Source organism: Trematomus bernacchii, unplaced genomic scaffold (assembly GCF_902827165.1).
Source record: "Trematomus bernacchii unplaced genomic scaffold, fTreBer1.1, whole genome shotgun sequence".
NCBI lineage: Eukaryota > Metazoa > Chordata > Actinopteri > Perciformes > Nototheniidae > Trematomus > Trematomus bernacchii.
Window position 1 is genome coordinate 520001 of NW_022987598.1, and position 22999 is coordinate 542999.

At 40.4% G+C, this 22999-nt stretch overlaps 2 protein-coding genes across 3 annotated transcripts in view; both read left to right on the forward strand.

The window, feature by feature from the left end:
• The window catches only part of btbd9 (BTB (POZ) domain containing 9), a 16909-nt gene extending 15045 nt beyond the window's left edge, over window positions 1-1864 (forward strand). Inside the window, exon 11 of the mRNA XM_034130635.1 lies at window positions 1-1864. This exon is cut by the window's left edge and continues 107 nt beyond it. Coding sequence (XP_033986526.1) covers window positions 1-106 — 106 coding nt within the window. The 3' untranslated portion in view covers window positions 107-1864.
• Window positions 1865-2959: 1095 nt separating this feature from the next.
• Window positions 2960-19012, forward strand: LOC117482523 (AN1-type zinc finger protein 3-like). Of its 2 annotated transcripts, XM_034130631.1 has the most exons (7): window positions 3368-3443; window positions 7607-7675; window positions 8909-8949; window positions 11508-11708; window positions 11894-11959; window positions 14696-14869; window positions 16568-19012. In XM_034130631.1, the coding sequence occupies exons 3-7, from the start codon at window positions 8922-8924 to the stop codon at window positions 16720-16722; spliced, it is 624 nt and encodes a 207-aa protein (XP_033986522.1). In that variant the 5' UTR covers window positions 3368-3443; window positions 7607-7675; window positions 8909-8921; the 3' UTR covers window positions 16723-19012. The 2 variants fall into 2 exon arrangements, with proteins under 2 accessions (XP_033986521.1, XP_033986522.1); XM_034130630.1 differs by lacking the exon at window positions 7607-7675 and having other exon boundaries at window positions 2960-3443.
• Window positions 19013-22999: the final 3987 nt, after the last annotated feature.

A 22999-nucleotide genomic window follows, 5' to 3' on the forward strand; every position in this document is an offset into this window, starting at 1 on the left:
GCGACCCCAGCGACCTTCACGCACACACAGCCTGCAGTCCTCCCAGCCCTCCCACCCCTCCCATCCCTCTTCCTCCTCCTCATCTTCCTCCCAGTCCCACCATTAAAACCTGGGCCTATCGTCGGGAAAGTGTTGAGAGGACGGGAGAAAAAACCTCACCTCAGAATGCCATTTTTGCACAGCCTTCATCACCCAGACTGCACTGCTACAGCGCTGCTTAAGGCGATCGTCTCATTGTCATTACCCATGATCCTTCTGTCGTTAGTGCAACATTAGAGACTGGTGTATCTGTAGCAGCAGCAGCAGCAGCAGCAGCGTTTAGGGCTCCAGTCTTTCCAGTTCTGAAACAGAAGGTTAGGCGTTACATCTTTGCTCAAACATTTTCGTGAAGGTACTCTGTAGCTGCAAATTCTTTCCTTGAAAAAGTGAGATCTTTTACTTCTCCAAAGACCAGGCTCACACGGAGACGTGGTCGTTCTGCACCACCAAAGAGCGTCAGAACAGTATTGGAAGGGAAGGGTTGCTATCTGAATTTTACGAGCAAATATTCCCCAAAAGAGATGGATTTTTTTTCCATAAACAAGCTATTTTTTTAAGAAAACTGTCTTAAAGCGACTACTCACTTTTCATACCATCGAGCTAACAGAGTAGCAGTCGAGTATTTTTCAAAGTTTGGAATTAAATCGTTCAAATGTTTGCCAAAGCTTTGGAGCTAATGCACTCTGTGGCATTTGTATGCAATTTGCACTTAATCCAATTATGCATTTGCATAGTAAGTAATCACTGTTAAGTATTTGCTGAAAGGCTTTCACACCCGGACACAAAGTCTCTGGTCCTGATCTGGTGTGACTCTTTTGATAATTAAAATTCATACGTCAAGAAAAACCTCACTTTAACTAAATTGAGTTCAGCGTCTGGATTTAGTATTTTAAGCACTTGGAATAGCTTAGCACAAATGATTAGGACATTAATTAGGCTGCAAAAATTGGGTTTGAGTGGTTCGGACCAAATTGTGTATGCACTAGTGCTGCTAGGAAGAAGGTTTCTATTCAGTAGATACACGAGCAGCTGCTATCGGCACTTTATTTTACTCGAGTACTCAGAAATAAAGGTTGCAGCTTGGCTCCTCCGACTGAAGTTCAGTACTGGAGTGCTGGATTTCTGTTTGTATGTTGATTTTATTTAAACACTCGCGCTGTCTTTTGTGTGTGTTTTTTTTCTTGAGTTTTGTTTTTAAATTAAGCTATCAGTGCTGTGGTTTGTTTATTGTGTGTCCTGATGTTGCACTTATGAGTTGTTCGTCTTGCAGAACTCCTTTTTTATTGGATGTGAATAGCCTGTCCCACCGATGTTTCTATACGCCTTCTTAAATCATCGCCATCTACATTTTAGAAGAGCACCCGTAGTTTGATAAAGTCTTCCTTAATAACCGACCGGAGAACTGAAAAAGGGTTTGTTCAGGTTAATGTAGAAAAACACACTCCCCACCCCCCCCATCTACCTATGTTTGTGTATAGTTTTACTTAATATATATATTAGTTTTGACTATTGATGTGTGATTGCATTTCACTGCCTCTTGTTCGATACATTGCCTGTCAAAAATGTGATTATGGAAACAACTGACATTGTTCATTGCTGACACCCGTCTGCTTTTTCCTGCTGTTGAACTCAGCGGAGCTCTTTGATACAAGCAATACATTGATGTGTATCTTCTGTTACAGACCAACAGTGATCAGTCGACATGTGTTCATCATGCTATAGGCACTGATGCCCCGGCAGCTCTCTAGAAAATGTTTGATGTGTAATGCTGGCTAAGGAGCTGTTTTACTGTCATGAAACATTTAAAAAAACATCTAATTTTGAAGAACTATTGTCTTGTTTGTGTTACTCAATGAATGGACTGGAAGGAAAGCAGTGTAAGCTCAACACAAATGACAGAACAATTAAGAAGCAATGATGAAACGATTACCTGTTGAACTGATGAGCATTATTATATATATATATATATATATATATATATATATATATATATATATATATATATATATATATATATATATATAGACAGATTCACAGTTTAAAGAGCTTTGATGTACCTTTGTGGGATTTATCTCAGGCACTGATCAATGGAAGAATTGTTACCCCAAAGCTTTAAAACAATTAGGAAATGGCTAACTTGTGATTTTGTTTAAAACACAGATGGGTCAGATGACAATGTGTGATCTAAAAGATGTTGCTTGTATTGACTAAATTCTCTTTATTTAGATTATTTAGCATCTTTCAGCACATTGTTTCCCCTTTTTAAAACTCCCAATAAACCCTAGTGCACTACTTTTCCACCACCAAAAAGCACAAAGGTAAAATGTGTGTCTGTTTACAGCTTGTTGTGCTGCTCAGAAAAGTCAATAAATGTGGGTTTAATAAAACTAGAAGACACCAGAAAGTTGCAGATTCATCCACAATTCTATATCATTGATCTAGTAGTGTTAATGCTGTTAAATACCTGTTTTAAATACAATTTAATCAACACATCTATGTACAGTATTTACATGCTGTCGTTTAAGGTTAACTTTAACAAACCACAAACATATGTATTGAATTTCAGCCCACGATGTTATCCTGTTTCACGTTTCTTGTAATTACAAATGTATTAGAGTAAAGTCCTCACTGTAATCTAGTAAACGGATTACAGTGATGAAAGCCAGTCAAACCGTTACACTCTATCTGTGTACACATTTTAAGTTTACACATCGACATAACATTTAACATTTAGGATTTATAATTGTCTTTAATTGTGTAAATATGCATTTAAAATGCCAGGTATTTTTGCACAGTTTTTCGTCTCGTTGGGCAATATTGACATTTCTGGTTTGATGGACCCGTTTCCGGCCCACCATACTTCGTAGCAGCGACGTGTAAAATAGGGGTGGTGATTGACAGTTAAAAGGGGAAGGCCTTCCTCAATGCATGTATCTTTTATTTTCTCGTACCTTTAGAGGTATTTAACTCCACCACAAGTGGGTTTCATCTACATTTATGGACATTTTGTGGGATTTATACGCTTTTTAGTGTCGAGTAAAACCACGACACCCCTCTTTTCTTCCCCCGGTCGAAACGCCCAAACGTCCAGCTGATTGCTTCAATTATTCCAGTTTAAACTGAGCCGTTTTGTTTGACTTAACGGATGGTTTTTGTCGCCAAAAGGGGCCGAGTTCGCCACCTTTTTTCACCCTAATTGTGGATTTAAAACAAGAAACAGCACTTATTTTAATTTTTCTCTAACTTGGGCCGTTTTCTTTCTCCTCACTGAAGAAGAACCAGGCCTCATCCCCCAGCCTCGCGTTTCCATATCGGCTTTTTTTTTTGTTGGAAGTCATGGGAGACACAAGTGAACGAAGCAAACCGGCGACTCTTCCTCCCCGGTGTCCCTGTGGCTTTTGGGGGTAAGATTTCTAACCAAATACAAAGACGATTTAACCCTCTTTCTTTGCTTTTAAAGGTAAATCCGGATGAAATACGCTCAACGGGTTCAACTAGTCCCATTGTTGTTGTTCTGTTGTACAGGCCGAGGGTGGGGGGTTGGGAAGTTAGCTTATAAATACATCTCCTATCTTAAAAACTAGCTATATTTCTAATTGTTTTTAAGTTTATAACCCCACTTTATCATTTGAAATACCGTATGTGTATTTTAATCGTCTTAAATCCTGTTTTAAAGGCGATTTGTAAAGCAGGAGATGACGTCACGTAGATACAGCATGATTTATTGCCAGCAGGTTCCTTTAAAAACCTGCCCTGTTTTCTTGAATCCCATCGAAGAAAAGCACAATTTGAACCATTAACAAGCCCCTGTGGTTAAATCCTCTGACATAGCAGTGGTTATAAACCTCTTTAAAGATTATTTGACAGCCCTTTTACATTGTCAAACAGTGGATGTGTGTTGCATACCGGATGTGATTCACTGATGTCTGATGTGTTACCCCATAGGAAAAATGGCTTCATATAACCTTTTTTATTTTAATCAGAAACCTAACGTGACTTCTCCTTTTTATTAGTGTCTGTTGTAACATAGCATAGCAGCGGAACATAAGATACTGTTACTGTCATGTCATGCTAACCAACACTAACCCCTGTAATACTTCCATTATACTAACATATGGGTGGTTCTATTGTGGCAAACTACTTCTATACTGTGAAATACCAGCAGTGAGACAATAGCCCCTTGTTTAGAGGTATTATCTTTACAGTACATTGTCATATGACTTGTCATTTTGTTACCTCCCTTAAGCCTCACCCCCTCCCCTCACCCCCCTCCCCTCACCCCCTCCCCTCACCCCCATTTGCCTTGTGGTGCCCAGTAAGCAAACTGGAACCAGCAACCCACCTGTCAATGTCAGGTGACACAAATGGCAGCATTACAGCCCTGCTCCTCTGTTCAGATTAGAATGACACCTGGCTGACACACACACACACACGCATGCATGCATCAGTCAAGTCAAAGTCAACTTTATTGTCAATCTTTCAGTTTGTGTGTACAGACAGAGATCAAAATACCGTTTTCCACAATCCCGAATACCAAACATGCAAATACATGTATACAAATATGTATAAAATATGTATGTCCTATATATATATATATATATATATATATATATATGCACACATTAAGATAAAAGCACCACAATCAATATAACAGTCACTTCAATATCTTTGGGAATGTACATTAGTGCAAGATTGTCCATAGCAGTGTAAAAAGTACATGCTACACACACACACACACATGTCACTAAAACACAAGGCTTCTTAAAGAGCTGCTTGAATATGGTTATCTTATCTTCAGCTTTTTTAAGGGTTTAAAATTCAGTATGGAGAGCTTTAAAAGCATGGATTATTTGTAACCCATGGTGGAAGATGTTTTCAGATCTACGGTAAAATAAAACAGTGACATATGTCCAATTACAAGTTTCATGAATCCAAGGTGATATTGCTATTCTTACTGATATTCTCATCTAGTCGTACCTGTACTGCAGGATGGAGTGTGTGGGGGGGGGGGGGGGGGGGGGTGGGTGGTGTCTGACAGTTTGAAATGAGCACCTATCTTCTGTAAAGTGCGTACATTTTTTTTGTATAATTACAGGTACACAATGTGGAACAATTCATGCACTTTTTAGCCGCACGTCGTGTGGATATTGAGAAGTCTACCTTCTAAATATTAGGTTAGGGTTATTAAGTCCCATTGGCCCATGGCAGACATTTGCGTTTTTCTCTCTCTTTGGACACGAAATATGGAAAAAAATTGGGTTTTGAGTTTCCTGAAAAAATCTCCTAAGAATAAATTCACTTTGTTTTCTAGGAGATCCTTATTTAAAACAAAATGAATAGTCTATTAAATAAATGGATGTCCTTCTTTAGATAAAGTTAATGTCTGACCTTTGGTTTGTATTTGAGCCACATTTTTTACAGCATGATATGATTGCTAGAAATCAATAGAAAGAAAACAAAGACTTCTACATGAAAAAAAAGGAAGAAATCATGTGTGTGGTGTGTGTTGTGTGTGTGTGTGTGTGTGGTGTGGTGTGGGTGTGTGTGTGTGTGTGTGTGGTGTGTGTGTGTGTGTGGTGTGTGTGTGTGTGTGTGTGTTGTGTGGTGTGTTGTGGGTTGTGTGGTGTGTGTGTGTGGTGTGTGGTGTGTGTTGTGTTGTGTGTGGTGTGTGTGTGGTGTGTGTGGTGTTGTGTGTGTGTGTGTAGTGTGTGTGGTGTGTGTGTTGTGTGTGTGTGTGTGTGTTGTGTGTGTGTGTGTGTGTGTGGTTGTGTGTGTGTGTGTGTGTGTGTGTTGTTTATTTTATTACTAAATAATAGTAGGAACCTCTTAAAAGGTATCATTAATCAGTACTTAAAGTATATTGTCCCGAGGTGAGACACCTTTGGAGTCTAGCTGACATCTTTGTAAATCCTAGCCTATCATTAGCATACCAACTGTATAAGGAGATGGGTAGAAATCTGCATATTCTTTACATTTTTTTTTTTAAGATTCAAATGCTTTATTGTCTTACTTACAATAGCTCTGGAGTAGTTTTGACTAAGGAAATCTGAAGTCCTCGGCTCCTCCAACAATGATATATATATATATATATATATATATATATATATATATATATATATACTAATGCTAGTAGGAAAGAAATGGAAATACAATAGTGCAAGTGATCAAGTAAATAAGTAAACCATACACATGTTATTAGAATAAGATGAAATGCTGAAATACATATATCAAATAATTCTTTTATTTTTCACGAGTGCTGATATAATCGGTTTGAATTGCTGGAGATTGCCATTTTTTAGTTTAAGATTTTCAAAGCTTCACAAAGTTATCGTCCGTCATGCTTTTTATTGGCCAGGAATTAAACCAATGTTCCACTTTTATAAGGCGCTCTGGTACAGTCTAAACGTCCAGGAAAAAAATCTTCTATCTTCCCGAAGTCTCATTTTCAGTTTCTGGTGACCTTGTGTCAGGCAGTTTGTGAATGAGGCCTTGCTTAGCATTGTTACAGTGGATTGGATTATAGTTTGTCTGCCTCATGGTGGTGGACAGAATGCCTGTCCAAAGCCAAAGGTCTGTGTCTTAAGTATATATACTTACTGATTGGGATCACTACCAAAGTCCACTTGTTACTTTGCCCGAGGCCCATTTCTCTAGCAGTAATGCAGTGAGAGACGGTGAGATCTCTTGTAGACGTTCAGGTGTCTCTAGCCGGGGAACACACCTCTCTTTCCTCGACCTCAGTGCAGGTTTGGATCCTGGATCTGTAGGAACAATGATGTGAAGAACCTCCAGAGTTCCAGCCATTGACAGCTCTCCTAGCTGACAGAAATGGCTGTATTGTGGGGGAATGAACATTAAAGAGAGCTCGAGAAGAGGAGAAGAAAGACATGACGGATAGTAGGAAAAGGTTCAACTAAATGATAGGAAAACCAGGAGAAAGAAGGGTCTAGAATCCGAGTTGAAGACCAACCAAGGTTTGCCAGTTTGTAGAACTGCCCATCGTCTTTGTGGTTTTAAAGTGCATTACTTGAACTTTAAAGGGATATTTCACCTTCAAAATGATCATATTTATATCAATTACTCACTCCATGTTACCTTAAATTCACGAAGTAAACTTATTTGTCTACCCCCATGCCTCTACAGAGAACACATAATCCAAATGCAGGATAAAGATTGATGAGTTGACAAAAAAGGGACCACATTTGTAGCAGCAAATCTACATCAAACTAGAGTCTAAAGTTCGAGTTGTGAACATTGGGTTTTGTACAAGTTAATAAAATATTTCTATTTAAATGAGAAGTTAATTTAAGGATATGCAGGAAAAGGATAAAATACAAATATGTCTATGAACATAAACATTTAAGTAAAAGATATTGTACAAAATAAAACTACAATCAATATGTAAAAATGTGTATAATACACAGAACATATTACAGTAAGTGTAGATCTTAGTATTCTGGTATTAAACTGTGTAACTCAATGCTTTCCCTGTGTCCCTGTGGTTTTCTGCCGCAGTAAAATCGCGGCTGAAAGTAAAAAAAACCCTCTTGTCTTTGTTGGAAAGTAGGCTGGCTCACTGTGCAGCCACGACCCGAAACAGGTGACTGACACAGAGGCTTTTGCAGGACCGAACTCTGTAAGTGAAACCTGCATCCCTTACACCCCCTGCCCCCCCCCAAATCCTCCAGGCAGCTGGGAGCGCTTTCCAGTACAGTGTAGCCAAAAAGCAAAAGTACGGTGGCCTCTTTAGGACATGCCAAACTCGACTTGTGAGGCTCAGCTCGTTGACTTTCTTTCAGCAGACTATGATGCACATCCCCCCCCTCCACATGTCAGTTGTACTTTGAGCTTAGCATGCTATGGAGACAGTTCTGGACTAATTGATTGGATTCAAGCCTATCAATGTATCTATATGCATTGTTTGCATATTCAAATGTGTTGTTTATGGTTGTTAAAACGTCATATGGGCAGGATACCTGGTGTCGGTTTGAGCTAAACCCACTAATGACTGTATATCTTAATGTTTGACTCTTCGCTTGACTGCAGAAAGATCCAGTAATTGATGCAAATGTAAACAAGACATGGCTTTAGTTTTCCAGAAATGTGTCTCCATGCTTACATGAAACTAAATTGAGTACTAGCTGATTGATTAGATTTAGGCTTATCAATTTATTTCAAGCATTGTTTGCATATTCAAAGGTGTTGTATGGGTGTTAAAATGTCATAAAGTCAGGGTACCTGGTGCTAAACCCACTAATCGCGACTGTATAGCTTAATGTTCCCTTGCAGAAAGATCCAATACTCCATGAAAATATGTAACGGGAAGTGGCCTGAAATGTGTCTCTATGCTTGCAGGAAACTAGTAGTGTTGAACTAATCAGTGTATTTACAGAAAACGAGTCCATAACAAAGGTACAACTGTTCAATTATCTAACTACTAACCATGCTACTCCTGTAAGTCTCTATAACGCCAATTGCTTCCCAATCCTCTGATATCCTGTCCTGAGTGATTATGAAAGATGTCCAGGATGTGATATAATTGTCATTTGAGGTGTTGGGAACAGTGTTTGTTACGGATCCAGAACCACATGTCAGTCTTCCACACATTTATGTTTAGCCACACTGCGTAAATGTGACACAGGTATTGTTGGAAGGGGGGAACTAAAGACTTTATTACCATAACCATGTGTTTCATTTCTGTACAGTCTTGTTTAATCATCTCTTTTGTCCTTGACGCCGTGGTGTTGGCTTCAAATTCAACACATTTCACTTTTAGGTGTGCATCACATGGAGTATTAAGTAGAGACTCAGTGTGGGTGGATGTCTGAGGAAGTTATTGACATTAGTTTCTTTTTTTCTGCGTCCTCAGGTCCAGTGAAACCATGAACCTCTGCTCCAAATGTTTTGATGGTAAGTATTTATTTAATGACAAACAAATACTGTCTTTGAAAATGTTCTCCCTTGTTCAGATAGCCTTCTGCCATATGGTTTTCAAAACACAAGAAACTTGCTCAACTTAAAGCCAATGAGATTTTTCTACTGACTTTTGGATAATTGCAGAAAGAAATCTCAAACGTTTATGATACTTACACGTTTGGTTCAGCTGGATAATCTCCACATATTCACACCACTTTATGACACATGACTTCACGTCACCACCGCTAAGCTAAAGGCGGCTAATGTTGGGCTATAAAGGAACTACAGCAGGGTCACATGACTTCACGGCACCACCGCTAAGCTAAAGGAGGCTAATGTTGGGCTATACAGGAACTACAGCACGGTCACATGACTTCACGTCACCACCGCTAAGCTAAAGGCGGCCAATGTTGGGCTATAAAGGAACTACAGCAGGGTCACATGACTTCATGTCACCTACGCTAAGCTAAAGGAGGCTAATGTTGGGCTATTAAGGAACTACAGCACGGTCACATGACTTCACGTCACCACCGCTAAGCTAAAGGCAGCTAATGTTGGGCTATACACGAACTACAGCACGGTCACATGACTTCACGTCACCACCGCTAAGCTAAAGGCGGCTAATGTTGGGCTATAAAGGAACTACAGCACGGTCACATGACACATGAACACAAATACATCTCTTAAGCTTGTGTTAACCACTGACGTTATTTTGGGAATCTAACCAAAAACTAATGGCTAACTAATTTCAGTGTTTCGGACTTATTCCTGCACGTCTCTATTTGAGGCCTGTAAGCTATTTCGAGTTAGCTACGTAGATGATTCTGCATCACGTGAAATGTACACTTCTTCTCGACTACAGAGTTATATAATGCAGGCCTTTGAGAACAACATATTGCTACCAGAAGAGGACATTGATATTTTCCCCCCTGCTGCCACTGTCTTACTGTCAGCTGGTTATGTGTCACATCCAAACAGCGGAACAAGTTCCACATTTGCTTGTTTAGTTGAGTTACTTCTTGGCACGCAGAACTGTTCTCTCGTACAGCAGAGACTCAGAGAGCAGGAGCTTCAGGCTAGGTGTACCAGCTGATACTGTGAGGAATGCTAACTATGCTAAGAAGGCATTCTAGGAAAATGGAAAGAGACGTCTCACTGCAAAATGATGCGTCCACCATTTACAGGAAAACATTAGTGTTGAGAGGAAGAAAGGATTTCATTTAAGGCTAAGTTTATTACCGCTTATTACACAACCACACACTAAATAACCTACAACTTGACTTACAATGTGAGTTTATTGACTCAAAAATGATCGTATTGCTTTATAAGAAAGTACAAACGGCTGTACTGCGAAAAAAACAACTTAAAATCAACGGCTGCACAGATTGAGGTTTTCAAGGTTTTTCAACCAATGCCAGAGCCCATACCTTGTTAATGTTTACTTCCTGTCTGTCTTCTTCTGCTGTTCCCGCGAGGGTTTACTTCCTGTCTGTCTTCTTCTGCTGTTCCCGCGAGTGTTTACTTCCTGTCTGTCTTCTTCCGTTGATTTTCTTTGACATAAAACGCTCCATCTTTTAACCTCTTTCCTTCTCTCCCTTGATCCCCCTTAGCAACGGTCATTATCTTGCCTAGTGGTGGTCTGTTATTGAGTATTAACAACCTCTCAATGTCCACATGGACCAATGAGAATGAAGTATTCAACTAAGCTGTGTCATAAGGAGAAAATACAATATTTCTGATATCCATATTGAGAACATTTTGTAGGTTTAAACCCTGCAGCCCTATTGTAGAGAGCAGTCATATTTTGAAGGGCAGAATCAAAAACGCCCAATTTAAAGTTTGAAAATGTCAGGCTGTGCATAAAGTTTTCTCAATGACATCCTCGTCTGTGGCTATGGCAACCGGCGAGGACGGTAGACACCTCAGGGCTGTGAGTCTGGGAGGCGGCAGCGATGCTCAGAATAGACTCGAAACACAAGAGTGATGGAGAGCAGAAGTGGGTTAGTCCACAAGTGGAGAAGAAAAAATATCTGCTGACCTCCCTGCGGGGAAAAGAGGAGACGATGACCTCATGGATCGATAGCGTCTGACATTATCATCAAAGAGAGGACACATCTTTCTCTTACGTTCTCTTCTTGCTAGATGCATCTTTATTAAGCACACATACATATTGTTGAGGTTGTGTGGCTGTATTTCTGTACTACACACCATAAAAGTAAGTCAAATGTATTTATAAAGCGCTATTCCCAGACATAATCACAAAGTGCTTGACAAAGCATTAAAACATCATATGCATCTTAAAAGATTAAATGACCACACAAGCCACGTGTTCAGTGACACAATAAAAATACAAGTTACCCCAAAAGGTCCAGGTTATACAGCAAGTTTCTGTGTGGTCTCTATTCTCTGTTTTATATCAAATCAAACTTTATTTGTATAACCCAATATCACATCTCAACAACATTTCCCTCTCTGCATCTGTCTGTCATCCCGTCGTGTCTTTGATATTTCCTCCTCCTACTTACTAACGTACCTTCTGTCTTTTCCCCCAGACATCGAGAAGAAGCCGGGGGAGGACTGCGACTCTAAGCCCCTCCAAAGCTCCGTCGGCAGCCAATCAGCAGTCTTCAGTAGCGAGACGAGCAGCAGCAGCAGCCAATCACAATCACTGTCGTCGCTTTCGTTGCCGCCCTCCAGCTCCGAGCAGCCGTCGGCCGAAGAGCCCTCGCACTCGTTTAGCAGCTCGAGGGAAGGTGAGATGGGACAATTGACTTTTTTTATGATACTGCCAAAAACCAGCCTATTATTTATTTAAAAATTGTGCAGCCATAGTCTATATTCAGTCAGGTGGGGCGCTTTAACTACTTAGAAAAATATAACATTTACTGTTGCAACTTTTTTTTTTATTTCTCACACTTGTCATGTTTTCCCTCTGCAGGCATGTCGTCCACAGAAACCGCCCACGGCACGCTGCTCACGCCCACGAAACGTCCTCGGGAATCAGGTACGCCCTCTTCCTCCTGCTCTCTTAACCCGTCCTACAAAGGTGGGAAGTAGTGGAGTACAAATACTTCGTTACTGTACTTAAGCCTGTGACATAAGATTTTCAACTGCATAATTACTCTGTAGCTATGTCAGATTGACAATAAAGAACCTTGAACCTTGAACCTTAAGTACATTTTTCTGGTATCAGTACTTTACTCCAGTACTTATTTTTCTGACGACTTTTAACTTCTTACATGTTGAACACAAATACCTGTACTTTCTACTTCTTACATTTTGAACCCAAATACCTGTACTTTCTACTTCTTACATGTTGAACACAAATACCTGTACTTTCTACTTCTTACATGTTGAACACAAATACCTGTACTTTCTACTTCTTACATTTTCCAAACAGGCTGGTTCCTTTAGTTTGAATGTGTGTTTGGTGGCGTGATCATTCAAGGTTCAAGGTTCTTTATTGTCAATCTGACATAGCTACAGAGTAATTATGTAGTTGAAAATCTTATGTCACAGGCTTCTCCAACAATGCAACATAATAACATAATAACAATAAGAGCATGAGCAATACAAAAAGAATAATAGTTATAAAATAAAATAAAGTGATGATGTGGAATAGTGCAGTACGAGTCTAATAACGTTAATAACGCGTTAACGCAAAAAAAAATTAACGCCACTAATTATTTTAACGCGATTAACGCATGTGTATTTTTTGTCCTCGGCCGCCGTAGTTTCAGAGCGCATCGAGTTTAAAATACCATCTACAAGCTGATGCTGACAGCCCCGCTCCTGCCGCCCGCTTGTGGCAGACCACACTTCCACGCTCACCGGCAGGCCCGGACTGGCCATCGGGAGGACCGGGAGGGTGTGTGTATGTGTGGCGCGACTCGCGAGCGAGGCACACCTTACATGTTGTTGTTGTTAGCATCTGGTGCTAGCTAGCTGCGCTAACGGATATAAGGAGCTGTTTCAATGAAAACAGAGGAGCGACATTTCGCCGACAACTGCGCCGAGCACTTGACTTTATGCAGGTAGCCAGACAGTGGGACATTGTACGAAAAGTCAGCACACTCAGCACGGATAGTGCGCGCAACATGATTGCAGCGTCCAGGCAGCTCCCGTTTGAGCATATATGCCTTGAGCTGCACATAGCTCCAACGATCCATCACAACACACACACACACACACACACACACACACACACACACACAACACACACACACACACACACACACACACACACACACACACACACACACACATTGTATGAGAGAGGTTCCAGGTTGAATTGAGGCGAATATTTGTAATGTTCAGAGGTTGTTGTGTTTAATATTCATGAGAATATTTGTCATTGTTCAAATGATAATAAACAAACATATAAAGCATATTTGTCCACTCATATGTTGATAAGAGTATTAAAAACTTGAAAAATATCTCTAAGGTACATTTAGAACAGATACAAAATGTGCGATTAATTTGCGATTAATCGCGATTAAATATTTTAATCGACTGACAGCCCTAATATATATATATATTAGGTATTAGATACATACTACTGAGTAGCAGATGAATGTTTGAAGTTGTTTCAACAGTTCAATTTTTTAACAGTCTCACTGCCCGCGGGAAGAAACTGTCTCCGAATCTTCTTGTCCTTGCCAGGATGCTGCGGTAACGTCTGCCAGACGGCAACAGAAAGAACAGTTTGTGGCTGGGGTGATGGGGGTCTTTGATAATCCGTAGTGATTTCTTCCTGAGCCGCTGGGAGTAAAGGTCCTCCATGGATGGCAGCTCCGTCCTGGTGATGTTCTGTGCAGTTTTCACCACTCTCTGTAAAGCCTTACGATCGAGGTCGGTGCAGCTGCCGTACCAGGCCGTGATGCTGCCAGTGAGGATACTCTCTATCGTGCACCTGTAGAAGTTGCAGAGTATCCTGGAATCCATTTTGAACCTCCTCAACCTGCGGAGGAAGAAGAGCCGCTGTTGAGCTTTCTTGGTGATGGTGGTGGTGTGAAGAGACCATGTCAGGTCCTCAGTGATGTGGACCCCAAGGAACCTGAAGCTTTTGACTCTCTCCACCGTAGTCCCATTGATGGCGATGGGGGCGTGTCCCTCTCCCTGCTGCTTCCTGTAATCCACAATCAGCTCCTTTGTTTTGCTGATGTTGAGATGGAGGTTGTTCTCCTGGCACCAAGATGTCAGGTTTTCGACCTCCTCTCTGTACGCCGTCTCGTCATCGTCTGTGATCTGGCCGATGACGGTCGTGTCATCAGCAAACTTCACGATGGTGTTGGAGCTGTGTGTGGCCACGCAGTCGTTGTTATTTAGAGTCATTGCGTGCCTATTGATTTGAACACGATCCGTGTATCCATCATTTCCTGGTCTTCTCTAAAGAAGAGGGACCAATGAAAACGTTGTCATGTTGCCGTTGTTCAGCATGGAAACATTCATTAGCTAACAATGACATTATTGTTCTATTAATATAAAGGGAGGTCAGGTACTCTTTAAAACAGCTGCTAGTTATGGGTACTTTTTACTGAAGTACATTTCAAAGCCCATACTTCTTTACTTTTACTTGAGTAAAGAAGTTTAGTCAGTACTTCTACTTTTACCACAGTATTTTTAAACATGAGTATCTGTACTTCTACTTGAGTAAAGGATGTGTGTACTTTTGCCATCTCTGCCGCCCTATGATAGCCGCCATATATTAATGCTGCTGTTTTTTGTTTGTGTTCCTCAGCGTCGGGCTCTGAGAGCGAGGCGACGCCGGAGAAGCGGCCCCGTGCGGAGGAGAAAGATGGAGGAGGAGGAGAGGAGGCCCGCGGGACGCCCAAGCAGAAGAACCGCCGACGCTGCTACCGCTGCCAAACCAAACTAGAGCTGGTGCAGCAGGAACTGGGATCCTGTCGCTGCGGTCAGTACCAACACGCTGCAAAGCTCTGCGTTAATACTGACATTCACTGTCGATAGTATACTGCCACCGAAGTCCCCGGAGTTGGGGACTTTGGGTGGCAGTGAAGCGCCGACACCTCATCTCCACCGATCCCACGTTTTATTTTGTGTTGCCATAAGTTAGTCTCTCTCCGTTGGTGCGCTGGGCTAATGCTAATGCTAATAATGCTAATGCAAGGAAATAAAATGGCGGCTTCACAAAAACCTTTCAGAGTTTTTTACGGGGCGTGGTTTGCAATTCGCCCAGCCAATCAGAAATTGGAACCTTTTTCTCCCCAGGAAAGTACCTGCTCTCTAGCAGGGACTAAAAAGGGGTGAAAAGGTTCCCGAAAAAAAGATATGTTTGGTGTGAACGCAACATCCCAGGAACTATCGGAACCATTTCTGGGAAAAGTACTCCGATGTGAAAGCGCCTATTAATATCCACGACTACCCGAACAAAGTTGGCTAAGATACTTGTTTTTGTTTGACATGAAAAACTGACGCTACATAAACCATTCGATAAAAACAGTATGCCAGCCTTCAGCTTTATTTTGACATTGAGATAATTTAGTGTTTTATTTAAAGGGGACCTATCATGCAAAATGCACTTTTGTACGTCTTTTATACATGAATATGTGTCCCCGGTGTTCCAGGGAACTCACCAAGTGTCAGAAAACACAACCCTCTCTATTTTCCTCCATACCCAAATCTCTAAAAAAGGGGCTGCAACGGATCTGATAAAAACTGATCCAGATTTGAACACTGTCCTGACGTCAGGACGGTGGCGCTACGGCTATTGGGCCAACTCCACCAATCAGGAGGAGACAGCCACGGCCATTGCCGTTCGAAAGCGCTGGAGACACTGTAGTACATATGCCAGGCCTCTAGATGGTGCTGTTCTCACTGAATCAGCCCGTGCAGAGCAGAGCTAAAAAAAAGTGCAAATTGAGCGAAATGAGGCATGGCTAAAATGCATGATCCGTTTGGTATTTTGAAAACAGAAACGTATAAATATACCTTATATAGGTATGGCCCTACAATATATCATTTAAATATACCATGATAGGTCCACTTTAAGGCATATATATTTGGGTTGATAACCCAAATGTTAAAAACACAAATCCAAGTATTTATCTTGTTTAATGGTTCCTGCTTGTTTCAATCACTGGAATCTAAAGCTATACAGATAATACACCAAGTGTATTTTTTAAAACAACCTTTCAGTGTTACTTTATCGTTTGAAATGAAACTACGAAAGTTGTTACAAACCTCTAGATAAGCTCTTAAACCCAGATGTATTTTATTATATGTGCTGTATTTTAAATAATTGAAGTCAGGATTTGCACTGTGACTCAAACAAAGTGCTGACATCAAACTTTACAATGACATTAAATCAAGTATCATGATTATAGTTACACATTTTTCCAGTTACTAAGATGTATATGTATACCATCCATATACTATACACACGCAGTCTAACAATATTTATATATTTAGTTTTGGAGCTTTCACAATTAACAAATCAGATGGAGACTTAAGAGGCTTGTTTTTCCAATACATTTTTGTGATGCTTTTTCGGTAAAACCATTTTTTATATTTTCCCCAGTACAAAACAGCACATATATTTGGGTCACTTCTTTCCTCACTAACTCTTCCTCCTCCTCGTCTTCCTCCCCAGGCTATGTGTTCTGTATGCTGCACCGCCTCCCCGAGCAGCACGACTGTCTGTTCGACCATCTGGGCCGCGGGCGAGAGGAGGCCGTGCTCAAGATGGTGAAGCTGGACCGCAAGGTGGGGCGGTCGTGCCAACGCATCGGAGAGGAGTGCTCCTAACAACCAGCCGCCATGAAGAGGAGGAGGCGCTTAGGAAGAGAGGATGAGGAGGAGGAGAGAAGGAGGAAGAGGACACATGGAGATAAGGGGGGGGGGGAAGGAAGAATAAGAGGAGGAGGAGGTTGTAACATCTTGTGTGTGAACTCAGTATTCTGTTATTGTCCTGGTTTCCTGCGAGGAGTGTGTTTTGGACTCCTTTCTCGACCAATGGGAGGACAATAGGGGTGCGTTCAGTATCAAATGTTCACACACACGGCCTTAACAGATCCGGTTACATTATGCACGCCTCGCCACCATTTCCTCCGCCTTGTTTTTTCCCAGTACAGGAAGATACGGAAAGTTGTAGCTGGATTTTTTTTTTTTGGTCGCGGTGGAGCTCTATCCCACGATTACTCCTCAGGTCGTTATTAAAAAAAGGGGGGTCGGAGGATCAAACCGCGCCTTCCTCTTCCTCCTCCTCTTCCTCTTCCTCCTTTCTTCCACCAACATTACGGTCCATGCACAGCGCCACTAACTGCTGGTGCATGGTGCCGGCGACAGTGTGTGTGAGTGTGTGTTAAAGTGACGCAGTCCAAGGAGGCTGTCCTGGTTTTTCTTTGTTTTTTTTTTTTTTTTCCCGCTCTGTTTTTACTGACGTCGTGGAGGACGATACAGCCGGTCCCTGCCTCTGCTCACATGGATTGTCGATAAATATAAATAATAATAATAAGAAGAAGAACCACACTAATGGACAAGCAGATCTTCCTCTCCTCCCCTTCCTCTTCCTCGGAGTAGTACTGTTGTTTTACATAACGGGGAATCGGCTGAATTTTTTTGTATAAAAAAACTAAGAGTTCTTCGCCAAGACGCCACGTGTTCATTTAGGAAAACGACGTTCATCCCCGAGTGTCTCTGGGGTTGTAGACGATCAGTTAAGAGTGCTAAATCGAATGCATGAATCACCCCTGAAATTGTTCTATAATTTATTTCTTGTTTTGTGGGTGTCATTTAATTTTTAGGGGGGGAAAATGATTCTTAAAAAAAAAAATGTTATAATTTCCTTTTTAACTTTATTTCATAATCCCTCCCAGAGGTGTCATTTCTGCTTGTGAGCGCTCACCAAATCGAGTTTAAATCAGTGATGTCATATTGATACGCTTTTTGTTTTAGGCTAATATAATTAACCCATTGGTTAAATGGGAGATGTTTTACACTTAAAGTTAAAATAAAGAGTGTGACTCTTAAATCTCCACTTAAGTAACAGAATCAACCATTTTGTTTTGGTTCTTTTTAGTTAAGTTGTCCTATTGATTAACCTTATTCAGGTCCGTTACAGCAGTCCCTGGTATATTTAGATTTTGTCGGACGCTGTCGAGGTTGTTCATCTGACATCACAGATTCAAACCAGTAATGATGCCTAAAGTAAATTCTTATATTGATTGGTTTTCCATTTGTTCATTCACATTTGACCACTGTGTTCCCGCTCTTAATCAGCCTCCAGTCTGAGTGTTGGACTTTGTGCTGTGCATATGGTTCACTTTCACACCTCTCTCTTCCTCAGGGGCTTTCCACCAAAATCAACTTTTTTTTTTATTTGTGACAATGCAGAACTTTTTTTTCCTTCTTCAAATGTACATCTTAAGTTTGGCATTTAGCGCACATTGTAGATGCATTTAAACACAGGTACGGAATATCCTTAAATGCAAGTTGCATTGTGTACTTTAGGGTTCTCAAGGCGGTAGATGTCCTTGAATGCATCCTTTTTTGATTTTTGCAAATTAACTTTAAGGAAAAGTTGATTCAGGTGGAAAGCCCTTAAACCAGACACCACTTAACTTAACTATGCTAATCCTCATGCACACTTTATTGTTCTTCCTCACCTCTTTTCCCATGAGAACGCAGCGAGAGAGAAAGGGAGACCGCAGAAATGTCGCGTCTCGTTCTTATTTTGATTTTGTTTTGAGGGCTAATGAAAAATGGAAGAAATGGAATATCTTTCTTTACCTTTTTTTAGAGACAAATTATTTAACCTTATATCAGTTTGAGTTACTTACACCCTAGCATAGAGTGGCATATTTAGTTAAATGTATAAAAAAAAAGACCATAATTCTGTCCTATTTTCTCCTTTTTAATTTTATCGTGTTCCATTTTCTGCTAAGGAAAATAAACTGGATTAGAGCATGTGGTGTGTGTGTGTGTGTGTGTGTGTATGTGTGTGCGCGTGAGTGTGTGTGTGTGTGTGTGTTAATCTGTGTTTCTTTTCTCCATATTGGCATTTGTTTGACAAAATAAACCATAAGCAGAATATCCATCAGAGTTCATTATTAATATCTTTAAATGTAAAGTTTTTCCTGCAATAATTTTGTTAGAGTTGATTGCATTTTGATAATAAAACATAATATATATGTTAATTTGTATGCTATGTGGTATGTTATATAATGTATAGGCCTGTGTGGTGCAAAAATAAATAGAAAACGGGATTAAATATCACTTTACTGGCTGAAAGAAGCCAGCAGGATTAGCACATACAACGCAGCTGATTGGCTTAACGGTCATTAGAACATTATCCTGCTTAGTACATCACTACTTACTAAATAAATCAACAATATGCCGAGTAATAACACACAATAACTCAGTATGAGAGGTCACTGCATGTAGATTTAGCACCATGTCTCAAAAAGATTAATACAATCCTATTTTGTTGGTAAATTAATTCATTTTACCCAAAAATGTTAATGACATTTACAGCGTCGTCTTCAGAGCTTAACTATTCGGTACCACTTTACAATAAGACTACCCTCATAAAGGATTCACAAATAATAATAGGTTATAAACACTTTATTAATCATTAAGAACCATTTATAAACCAGTTCTAACATAGTTTGCATACATCAACACAGGCTCACTATTTGGCAAGAGGACTAAGCCTTATATTGGCTACTTAGCGAGAATCAACTGTGATGTTTGCTACCATGAGGCAAGGTAAGTTTATTTACATTGTACTTTTCAACCATAAGGAGAGTGCTTTATAAAAGATATAATATATATATATATGCTGTAGGACAAAGGTATATTTTAATTAAAAGCATGTTTTTGTTGTCAAATAATATAAAAAATGAAAAAAAACTAAACCAGATATGAGTCATAACATATTTTAAGCACTCACTTGTTACTTTAAATACTTGCTGCTGTTAATACTTACACACAAAACTATAATTAGGCTTTTAATGGTATTATTACTTGTAGTGAAGGATTTGTCCACATGGTGGCGCTGAAAGGATCAGAGTATTACTTCTAACACTGATTTAGAGTCACCAAATAGTGTTTTAATTGGGGCAAGACAGAGCCTAGAATGATTGTTAAAACATAGAGCATTTTAAAATGTGTAGTTTTAGAGTATTAATTAGTCCTATAGTCTTTTTTCACCATCATATTTATATGCATTTTTTACATTTGTATGCATTTCCCAGGCCTTTTGTTGCTGCAGGGATTCAATCCGTCATCTCCATCTTCTGTCTCAGAGCTCTGCTGGACTTTTTCTCCTCAAATCTTCAACGCTGATGAACTCAAACACCCAGACAGAAAAGAGAAGATCAGATTAAATGAGGAAGATGCTGAAAACTCACCTGATAAGGTACATCGCATTCAGACCTCCACATTACATCACATGACATGTTACTTGTTAGACGCTTTTATCCAAAGCGACTTACATACTCAATACTGTGGACAATCCCCACAGGAGCAATTTGGGGTGAAGTGTCTCAGGGACACAACGACATGCTGACTGCAGTGGGGTTTGAACCTGTGACCCCCTGATCCCAACAACAACGCACAACCCACTGCGCCACACGTCTCCTACACTAGATATTGTTTCAGCCTGTTTGAAAACAGGGATTTAGTAAGGGAGTTTCTTTTGCAAATGTATTAAAAATAAATAACATTATAGGATTCACACTTTGCTATGATGCTTGAAATGTTGCTTGGGTGCCTCCAAGTTCTCTTGCTCTTCATAGAGAAGCTTGTGGTGCAGAGGGTTGTGCGTTGGTGTTCGGATCAGGGTGGTTCAAACCCCACTGCAGTCAGCATGTCGTTGTGTCCCTGAGACACTTCACCCCAAATTGCTCCGGTGGGGATTGTCCACAGTATGTAAGTCGCTTTGGATAAAAGCGTCTAACATGTGACATGTAATGTAATGTAATATAGAGATGTTTCTACCTTGATTTGAGTCAGACTGTGGTACAGTACATACAGGGATATTTAAACCAGTCTTTGTAAGCAATGGCATATTATCGGTGACAGGATTGCGGTGAGAAACAGATTTGTAAAAAAAACATGTCTGTAGACTTTAATGCAATTTGGTGGATTGAAAAGTAACAGAAAAAAAACAATGCCAGTAAAAGAGAAAGGAGATCTATTGTTTTTAATAATAATAATATCATAATAACTTTATTTATACAGCACTTTTCCAAACAACGTCACAAAGTTCTTTACATGGATTAAGAACAGGCCGTTCAGGCGGCAACAAAGCATGCGGTCAAAATCCCCCAAACCCACCCAATAGAATATACAACAATAGCAGCAGTAACACAAAACAAGAGTAAAACAAATAATACATGTCGAGTAAAGCCCAGTGGTGTTTCTGAACACTAGATGGCGCACTAAGCCAGTAAAGGTGTGTATCCTCTGGTTCACCTCTCACACAAGAAGAATCTTTTAAATTGTTGTATCATTTGTTTAATTGATAAAGCTCAGTGTGTCAGATCAATTATTTAGAAACGAAATTCTTGACTTGTCGCCTCGTGTGAATGCAACAGATAAACATGACTTCCCTCTCCTCCTTCGCTTCTATTCAAACCCAGTATTATTTATTAGTGCCTCCTTCCATCTTCTCTCTTTTTCATCCACTTGTTCTTCATCCGTATAAATATTTTGAAAATGTTTTTATTTCTCTCAGACTAACCACTGAAAACAACTGGCACTGCTGGGTTAAATAGACATAAACAAGGGGTTGTATTGATATTAATATAGTATAAAAACAACACTTGCATTAAAGTTAGTCTTACGTCACACATAGTCTTCGTTTCCCACTTCTTTACATTACTGCTCATTATCACAATGAGCAGTCTTTCAATCCACATTTATCTTTTTCTATTCAACATGAACATATTTACTTATTCATGGCTTTTACTTGCACCACTGTGTCACTTGTAGTGTTGTGTTCCTTATTTCTTGTTATGTATTAAGTATATTGTATGTGTTGCATTGTTTGAGGAGCCTGGGACTTCATATTCTCATTGCAAACATCTACACTGTAACTATTGTGCAATAAATGACAATAAAGCCTTTCACTCTTTGAATCTTAACTTAAAAAAGGACCTCTGTTTTGACATAGTGCTGTTGTGGTGGGTTGTGACTATGATAGGAGAGCTCTCTGTTGTTAAAATTGACACTAAATATCTGAAAAAATGTGTAATGATTTGCATGTTTGCAACATAAATTATGAAAAAGTCAGATTTTTTTGACGATACATTTTCGATTTTTATTTGTATTTAATGTATTTGTTTTGCTCTTAAATAGAATAACTGTCATAAAACACAATCTCTCCCATGATAAATACATATTTCTCATTTTGTTATTTTATTTTATTCTATTCTTGTGTGTTTCTTTTTTGTATTATTAAAACAATAAAAAATGTTACCGTTTTTTATTCTCCATCAGTGGAGTAGTTGTGTGTGTCGGCAGGTGGAGCTCCATGCCCCTCAGTCAAACCTCCAGGAGGGTCCAGGAGTCCCTGTGCGAAACACACACACGCACACGCACACGCGGCTGTCAGGCGTGTCAGTGGAGCGCTCGCGCCTCTGTGAGTTGGAGAGAGGGAGAATCAGTGTGTTGCCGTCAGCACAGAGAGTGTGTCGGTGTGTGTGAGCGAGTTAGTGGAGGGATAGTCCGCTTTTAGTCCGCTTTGTTTTATTGTCTTTTCTCCCTCGCTTGTGTAGACATGGACATATAAGATGAGCCGGGCAGCCGCCGGCTCCTCCTGACCACCGGAAAATGAAGCGTCTCTGTCGGAGGCTGTCGGTGAGCGTGGCCGTGCTCGTCTGGCTGGGAGCGCTGGTTTACCTGCTGGTGCTCAGCCGGAGGAGGCTGCCGGAGCTCGGGACCGGAGGAGGGGGACCGGGAGGACCGGGAGGAGAGGCAGCGAACAGCCAGGTGAAGTACCACCGCGAGAGTGTGTGTGTGTGAGTGAAGGAAAGACCATGTGGGGACGTCCAGTGTGTGTGTGGAGTTAACAGGAGAC